The sequence below is a fragment of the Etheostoma spectabile genome, chromosome 23 (assembly GCF_008692095.1).
Source record: "Etheostoma spectabile isolate EspeVRDwgs_2016 chromosome 23, UIUC_Espe_1.0, whole genome shotgun sequence".
NCBI lineage: Eukaryota > Metazoa > Chordata > Actinopteri > Perciformes > Percidae > Etheostoma > Etheostoma spectabile.
In genome coordinates, this window is record NC_045755.1 from 9857229 (window position 1) to 9866298 (window position 9070).

General features: G+C 39.6%; 1 protein-coding gene and 1 long non-coding RNA gene across 3 annotated transcripts in view; one reads left to right on the forward strand and one right to left on the reverse strand.

The window, feature by feature from the left end:
- The window catches only part of ccdc146 (coiled-coil domain containing 146), a 45328-nt gene that overhangs the window by 25771 nt on the left and 10487 nt on the right, over positions 1-9070 (forward strand). The window contains exons 13-18 of one of the 2 annotated variants that reach the window (XM_032505231.1): positions 425-592; positions 1270-1358; positions 2325-2489; positions 2630-2705; positions 3295-3443; positions 3590-3818. In XM_032505231.1, the coding sequence (XP_032361122.1) occupies positions 425-592; positions 1270-1358; positions 2325-2489; positions 2630-2705; positions 3295-3443; positions 3590-3818 (876 nt within the window). The remainder of the gene's footprint in view (positions 1-424; positions 593-1269; positions 1359-2324; positions 2490-2629; positions 2706-3294; positions 3444-3589; positions 3819-9070) is intronic. The other variant, XM_032505232.1, reaches the window with a different exon arrangement.
- Positions 707-9070, reverse strand: part of LOC116673107 (uncharacterized) — a 15250-nt gene continuing 6886 nt past the window's right edge. Inside the window, exon 3 of the long non-coding RNA XR_004327748.1 lies at positions 707-718. This is a non-coding gene — a long non-coding RNA (uncharacterized LOC116673107). The remainder of the gene's footprint in view (positions 719-9070) is intronic.

Genomic DNA, 9070 nt, shown 5'->3' on the forward strand with positions numbered 1-9070 from the left:
GTGTGTGTGTGTGTGTGTGTGTGTGTGTGTGTGTGTGTGTGTGTGTGTGTATTTAAATTGTGAAAGCAAAGTGTTGATTTAACAATAACTTGGTTTTAATAGTCTCAGAACTTTTTTTATGACTTTTTTTTTGGCAAGTAAATGCGTCTTCATCTACAGAGTTAGATAGCAAAATTAGATTTCTCATCACATTATCATCTTATCCAATGTCATATTGTTAGGCAAAACTTTAGTGATCTCTCTGAGGAAAAGTTTCAACATAACACAGAAAGGTTTCAATATTCGTCCTCTATCTATCTTTCTGGTATTCCAAGACTTTTAGTCCATTTTGCTGTCCCATTCTGCTGTCAGTAACCTTTCAATTTTAGTCAAATTGTGAGATCTTTCAACTGAAAACTGACACCAAATGTGTGTTCCCAACCAGCTATCAGTTTCTGAGGAGGAGAGCCAGAAGATGCAGCAGTATGGGATGATTCAGGGGCTCCTGAGGGAGTCAAACTGCCTCCGAGAAGAACTCCATAACCTCAGATGTTTGACACGGATCAAAGTGGAGGAGAGGGGCCAGAAGCACCACGAACTGCTGAGGGCTGAGGTTACAAACATACACAGATACATGCAAAAACATACACAAAAGTACTTTTAAAATATTGTATTAATGTCCTCATTAGTGCCTTTTAATAACATTGAGGAACTAAAGTAGGTCCATATTTTAGGCATTCTTGAGTGTGACAGGAAAGCAACCAAAAATTACAAAAACACAATTTTCAAATAGTGCAAATGTCTTTTTTCTTTACTGACCTAACACTATTATTGTCACCACAATGTGATCATTTCAGATTGATTAGAAAAGAATATATAGAGAGACTCGGCAATTCTAGTTCAGCTAAACTGAAGTAAAAGTCTTAGGGGGACATCTTTGGCAGAAATGACTTTTATAAATGGTTCCCTGGTTTCTGTTTTCATGTTGGCTCCATGCGAGTCTTCCTGTCTAATGGAATCAAAGGTTTTTCTAATACAGTATCACTTGCAACTACAGATTCATGCAGTCGCATACCTGATTAGTGAGTAATGACAATGACTAGCTACAAAAAAAACTTAAAACTCTACATGCAAAACCATGACTGCTTGATCAGCTACTTTATTGTTCCTTTTTTATTTACATCCGCAAATCTGATTGAAGATTGATGTTTGTGGGCATACGCACACATATACACACACCCACACAGAAGTGATGATACTGTAGTTTCCCCTGTGTAACTCTATCCACAGCAGCTGAACCAGCAAATCCAGCACGAGCTGCGAGAAAAAGACCTCATCATCATGGACCACAACAAGCTGAATGCTATGCTACAGCGCAGGTGTCATTGTTGTTTTCTCTTCTAATTTCCTTGTCAATCACCTTTCATTAAATGCAAAGGTGTGTGTTTGTCCTGATGTACAAGATTTGGGTTTCGGAGAAGGTGCTAAGCTGTTATTATGTAGTATTTTACAGTACTTTAATACAGTAAATACACATTGCTTTTTGCATTGTGTGCAGTGGCAGTAATGGTGTTCCTGCGTCCAGGGTCAAAAGATCAATCAGTGTGGACAGCAAATTGAATTTCTCTACTTTATGTTGATGTGACTGATAATTGAATCCCTGGTTATTTGTTTGACTCCTCCGATCTGTGCGGATCACAATTAATTCAGACATCTGCACATGTTGTCAGGGTAGAAAAGCCAAGCTTACTAATTGGTCATACTTCAGTGTTCAGGCACAGACTAATGCATCTGGAACCACCCAGTACGACAGCAGACTCCATCTACATTCAGTTAGTTCACGACTACACAGACTACATTCTGATGTTGATCTGCCCGAAAACTGCACCTAGTCTTGCAAAAACAGAGATGATAATAAAATATTGTGTATCCTCTCTGAAAACCGTTCTCATATTTAGCAGTCACTGTTCACAATTTGCATGTCTTACATGAATGGTAAATTGAAATGTAATGAAATGTCACACTGCATAAGACTAAGAGTTCTGTCATAACATGATTTACTAAACATTTGTTAAGAACACAAATATGACTTTTTACTATGTTAACAAAACTTTAGTTCAGATTTCAACCCTTTGATATTATGAGGATGGTATACTGATATTGCCAACTTTTTATTAGCACACTTTGACCTAAAACCCAAGAGCAGATGTCGATGTTTGGGCTAAACAAAGAAATTAAATTCACTGTGTTTTACATTTATCACTGGCTAAGTAAAAGCAAATGATCAAAAGAACAGATGACTGATCAAGAATGGGCTCATTGTGAATCAGTGTTTTGTCTCTTAGAGTTTTACAGTACTGTAAGCTGTGCAACATGATTACGGAAGAGAAGAAAAAGTATGTCAGACTGAAGCAGATCGCCTCACAGACAATCACAGAGCTGACAGAGCAGGTTAAAGTGCTGGAAAATGAGACAGAGATCCAACGTACCATTGTCATCAACAAGGACCGGTGTGTACATTTATGTTTTGTTTGAATTTGGTCCATGCATTTGTTTGTTGTCATCAGTGAAGCTATATCTGCAGATCTTGTATTGTGTATATTATAAATAATACAATTCACATGTGTGCGTTTATGTGTGTCCATTCCAGCTCAGTCACAATGGCTCGAATGAAGATCTCTGATAGCTCCAAAATAAGGGACAAACTGCGCAATGACATCTCCAAGGTCCAGGCACACACACACGCAAACACACACACACATACACACACACACACACACACACACACACACACACACACACACACACACACAAACAGAGATGAGACCAGTCAAGACAACTGTGGGTCTTCTTTGTCGAAAGCTCGCTAGTATTAGTATGAGAAGTCTAGCAGTTTAAATAAACAGATTAAATATGTCATTAAGAATTACAGGATTCAGAGGACCTAGGGTTGAACAGAGGCAAAACCCACATCCACTTTGCCCAGTATGTATCTTTGTGTCTTTTTAAATAGTAAGCAGTAACAGTTGACAAAAGTTTGTGTTCTCTACTAGAAGTACTACTGTAGTTGTTTAAGCACCATCAAGTGAAAGCATTCCGTTGCAATTAGGACCAAAAACAGGTCTTTTTTTTTTTTTTTTTTACCAAAATGAAGCTAAACAAATGTTTTGTATGTATGAGTGGTGATTTTAAGTTTGTGCATCTGTATTTAGAGTTGTGTGCGGTACAAGTTTAGTTTAAAAGTATCCTCATGTTTGCACTAAATTCCCCTTTTATGGTTCTAAAAACATGTAACACTCTTTATACATCTTCTAGGTTGCCTGGAAGCACCATCAGATCACTCAGGAGTATGAGGAAAACAAACTGGAGTTGATGAAACTCACACAAATGATCAACCTCCAGGAAGAAGCACTTCTGGAAATAAACAGGAATCACGAAAAGGCCATACAGCGCCGCAATTTTCTGTATGTTCATGATTTGGAGCTTACATAATGTAGCCTGAATTCGAGTAGAGGATCTAAACTACATGTCAATTAATGTGTGGTGTGTGTGTGTGTGTGTGTGTGTGTGTGTGTGTGTGTGTGTGTGTGTGTGTGTGTTTGTCCTACAGTGGCATCCAGCTCCTGGAGCATGAAGAGGTGTTATTCAACTACTTTGAAAAGGTGAACATCCAGGAGGCAGCCATTACTAAGGGCAACATGACACTGGAGGCCCTGGACAAGGAGATGAGAGACTTTCATTTACAGATTAATGAGGAGAAGAGACAGATAGACCTGAAGAAGAAGGTACAGCCCCTCAAGAACAAGTTGGAGGGAGAGATCACCATGCTGCAGATAGAGGTGGGGATGTATACCGGCAAAATAAAACCTACTTATACACATCCAAACACAGATATTTGCAGATACACAGCCAAATTCAAACTAAATTTATTATTTCTTATTAATACATCAAGTCACACTTTGTAGTGCCACACTTATAGAACATTGAAAAAAAGGTAATTCCACTAAACTCTCAGAACTGCAAACTACTTTTTGGGTGGAAAGATTTGTGTGTACTACTTATGAGATTGAATTGAATTATTGAGGATAGCAATGTTTCATAGAAATCATTCATTAAAATATTTACTGTTGTGTGAACAGGGATGAAAGTGTCCAAGTGACAGTCTCCCAACACCTACTTATCCTTTGTCTGCATGTCATGCCTTACTGACAAGAAATGAAGAAAACACTTTTTATATTTTTGATAAACTAGTATCAGCTGGAAAAAGAGCCTGCTGTATGGTTCCAGCAAAGGTGCACTCTACTATGAAAAGAGTTTTGTTCTACTTATTTTTGCAATGTAGGCCTTCCCCAGGTATTTAATTATATTGAACAAGAATTGCACATCAATGCAAGTTTTAATTTCTATAGGGCATCAACAGTTTGTTTAAAGTGCATTTGCTCAGTATGTATCTTTGTGTCTTTTTAACTGTTTACAACAGTTGACAAAAGTTTGTGTTCTCTACTAGAAGTACTACTGTAGTTGTTCAAGCACCATCAAACTACTACTGTTCACTAATTTGTGCAGATTTTTACTGCTGTTCAGAAATCCCCAGTGTCCAATCACAGCTCATGATGTGGCCTCGCTCATTGGATTCAAAATCCTATCTGCGCAGTCAGACCTGTCAATAAGTTCCTCCTGGTGTTACCACATATAGCTTACAGCACACCTTCAATTAAAAACACATCTTGTGCTTTCTTTACGTTGTGTGTGTGTTGTGTGTGGTGTGGGTGTGTGTGTGTGTGTGTGTGTGGTGTGTGGTGTTGTGGGTGGGTGTGTGTGTGTGGTGTCTGCAAGGTTCCTTTGGAATCTTCTGGCAAATGGTTGTATGTGTGAGAAAAAAACAACAATTTAGACATTTAAGTGATTTATGTTGTCTCAGTGGAGATTCTTCATAGGATCTCAGAAAGTAGATTGAGTGTGAAGTGAGTTATCTCGGGTATTGCAGACTATTGTTCAACTTTATGTGTATTTTTGTTAGGGGAACTCCAAAAGTCCAACCTCTTGCAGACGCTAGGAAATTCACTTAGAGCACCACTCATGAGCAGATCTGTGTTTTGAAATGCTTTTGAAGCTTCTTCTTATGATGAGACTTTAGAATTATTCTAGTAAATGTATTGTGTTAGAGGACTTTCTTTTTAATCTAATGAACAGGCTAAATTTTCATATTCTAAGTATTTATTTTGACCATATTCCAGATGAATTTGACTTTTGCATTTGAGAAAAAGTCTCTGCACAGACTCTCTTGACCTAACACAAAACTACTGCGAGCATGCACTGACCCTCCATCACTTCTCCATCCGAGACAAAGTGTTTTGTATGAAACAACATTATAAGAATTGTGAAAATGTATTGTTTTTTTGGTTTGCACACCATTACTTTTGCTGTCTTCGAACACTCGTCAAAAATGGTCAATGTATAACCCTTTTTTTAGTGCAGATCCTATCACTTTGTTTTGTTGAGGTGCACTGACTGTGTACAACCATTCTCAGAAGTTTCAACAGAGACAGAAACAGTACTTTTTCTAAATAAACTGCAGAAAGAAGATGAAGATCTAAGCCAAAATGGAAAAACCCAAACAAGCAAACACTGTGTGATTTTCACAGACAGAATGAGACATTTATGTGAATAAATCACATAAAAACACAAAGCCATTCCAGCAACTTTGCAATACATAGAGAGTGACAGACGCATAGGAGAGAGGTTTGAGCGAGACACACACTGAGTTTCCCTGCAAGTAGCTGCGTCGTGGGATTGGGTGTGTTGCTGCTCTGGATGAGAGTAACAGGGTTTGACTTGCTGCTGGACCAGACTTCTCATCAGAGTCCTTTGCACTTTTGGATGAACGCAGTGTTGGAACAGACTTCACCATGTGCTGCTTTTTCGAGAAAAAAATCCCCTTTCCCTTTCCTCCATCTGTTTACTCCTTCTGTTGTTTATCTGCTGTTTGCTACAACAGGCCTTGTCATTGTCATCCTTTTGCTTTCATTCTTGCTTTCTACTGTTTCTCCCATTGTTAGTTTATTTATTCTTTTACTCCTTAACTTTGCGACCATCCTTCCTTCTATTGGTGAGGGTTTTTTGGGGGTTTTGTTTCATTGAAAGTAACTATATACAGTGGTGTGAAAAAGTGTTTGCCCCCTTCCTCATTTCCTGTTCCTTCGCATGTTTGTCACACTTAAGTGTTTCGGAACATCAAACCAATTTAAACAATAGTCAAGGACAACACAAGTAAACACAAAATGCAATTTGTAAATTAACGTTTTTATTATTAAAGGTGAAAAAAAATCCAAACCATCATGGCCCTGTGTGAAAATGTGATTGCCCCCCTTGTTAAAACATACTATAACTGTGGTTGTCCACACCTGAGTTCAATTTCTCTAGCCACACCCAGGTCTGATTATTGCCACACCTGTTCACAATCAAGGCATCACTTAAATAGGAGCTGCTTGACACAGTAAGGTCCACCAGAAGATCCTTAAAAGCTACACATCATGCCGAGACCCAAAGAAATTCGGGAACAATTGAGAAAGAAAGTAATTGAGATCTATCAGTCTGGAAAGGGTTATAAAGCCATTTCCAAAGCTTTGGGAATCCAGCAAACCACAGTGAGAGCCATTATCCACAAATGGCGAAGACATGGAACAGTGGTGAACCTTCCCAGGAGTGGCCGCCCGCCCAAAATTACCCGAAGAGCGCAGCGACGACTCATCCAAGAGGTCACAAAAGAGCCCACAACAACGTCCAAAGAACTGCAGGCCTCACTTGCCTCAGTTAAGGTCAGCGTTCATGCCTCCACCATCAGGAAAAGACTGGGCAAAAATGGCCTGCATGGCAGAGTTCCAAGGAGAAAACCACTGCTGAGCAAAAGAACATCAAAGCTCGTCTCAATTTCTCCACAACACATCTTGATGATCCCCAAGACTTTTGGGACAACATTCTGTGGACCGATGAGACAAAAGTGGAACTCTTTAGAAGGTGTGTGTCCAAGTATTATACCAACAGTAAAATATGGTGGTGGTAGTGTGATGGTCTGGGGCTGTTTTGCTGCTTCAGGACCTGGAAGACTTGCCATGATAAAGGAACTATGATTCTGCTGTCTACCAAGAGATCTTGAAGGAGAATGTCCGACCATCTGTTCGTGTACTCAAGCTGAAACGAACTTGGGTTCTGCAGCAGGACAATGATCCAAACACACCAGCAAGTCCACCACCGAATGGCTGAGAAAAACAAAATGAAGACTTTGGAGTGGCTAGCCAAAGTTCTGACCTGAATCCTTTGAGATGTTGTGGTATGACCTTAAAAAGGCCGTTCATGCTCGAAAACCCTCTAATGTAACTGAATTAGGACAATTCTGCAAAGATGAGTGGGCCAAAATTCCTCCAGGACGCTGTAAAAGCCTCATTGCACGTTATCGCAACGCTTGGTGCAGTTGTTGCTGCTAAGGGTGGCCCAACCAGTTATTAGGTTTAGGGGCAATCACTTTTTCACACAGGGCCTGATGGTTTGGATTTTTTTTCACCTTTATAATAAACACCTTCATTTACAAATTGCATTTGTGTTTACTTGTGTTGTCCTTGACTATTGTTTAAATTGGTTTGATGTTCCAACACTTAAGTGTGACAAACATGCAAAGGAACAGGAAATGAGGAAGGGGGCAAACACTTTTTTCACACCACTGTATTTTCCAACAAACTACCTCCCTTCCCTTTTCACATATGTTTCCTCTCCCTTTTCTTTTTCTTTCTTTTCAGACTGACCTTGCATTTGGCCGTTGATACAGTACATTCCTACCTTCTGTCCTTTTTAGCCATGCTTACAGCACGGCTCTATTGATGACAATTTGGTCCCGACTGAAATATACCAGTAGCCATTAGATGGACTGTAGTCTATATCCTTGACGTTCCACTTCCGGGATTGCCCCGGTGCCGCAAGTAATTCCTCCGGACACATGCCTTTTTGTCAGTGTCCGCTTTCTTTGTGTTGGAATTTTAACCTCCAGTGGATTTATGAGGACTATGGTTAACTGCTCTTCCGATCTCTGCATGGTAAATTGAGACAGCTAGCTAGACTATCTATTCTATCTGAGTTTTCTATGGCACGCGTAAAACAACTTTTGAACGTGCACGTTCCACCAAAATAAGTTCCTTCCTGAGGCTATTTTGCAGTGTCTCCGTGCAGACCTTAGCACCAACCATGACAATTGTTATTGGTTTAAAAAAAAAATGCCAATAACTGCTGTGTGGACTAGCCAGACCCTCTTCTGCAGAGCAGTGAAAGAAGGTCTGGCAAAGCAAGACTTGATGGATCGCAGTAAAAGTTTGCACAGGCATTCATGATCCCCAGAGGATAAATCCTACTGACTTAGACTTTGGCCCTGACTCTTCCTCTAGCTCCGCCATGAGGTTGACATTTGTGGTCTTTAGGTGAAATACATCAACAAATATCACATGGATTGCCATGGAATACGATACAGACATCCATGTCCTCCTCAGAGTACATTGTAATAACATTAGTGTGCTCTTAACTTCTCGTTTAGCACCACCTTCAGGTCAAAAAGTAATGACAATTTTCATAAGCTCAGCTGTACGATGACTTTTGTGCTAATTAGCCAATGTTAGCATGCTTACACACTAAACTAAGATGATAAACAAGGTAAACATTACACCTGCTCAACATCAGCATGTTAGCATTCTCTGCAACTGCTGGCATGGCTGTAGACTCAGTCTTGCTTGGATACACATGTAACTTCTGGAACTTTAACAATCAACAGTTACATCTGTCTGTTCATTCATCCGTCCACTTATTCCACATTCCCCCTCTATTCTTTGTATGAATAGCTAATCATATCTAAATCAGTTTTCCCTCATGCAGTCATCTACCTCCCCCGGCTACAAAAAGTGAATCACCATGGTCTCTCCTATTGCAGGAGGCTGGCCGGCTCAATTCGTTCTCCTTGCAAATTAATTCTCCATGTGAATTCAATTTCCATGCAACTGCCTTGCTGTCAATTTATTATATATATTGTGTATTTGTATTCATCTGTGACCTG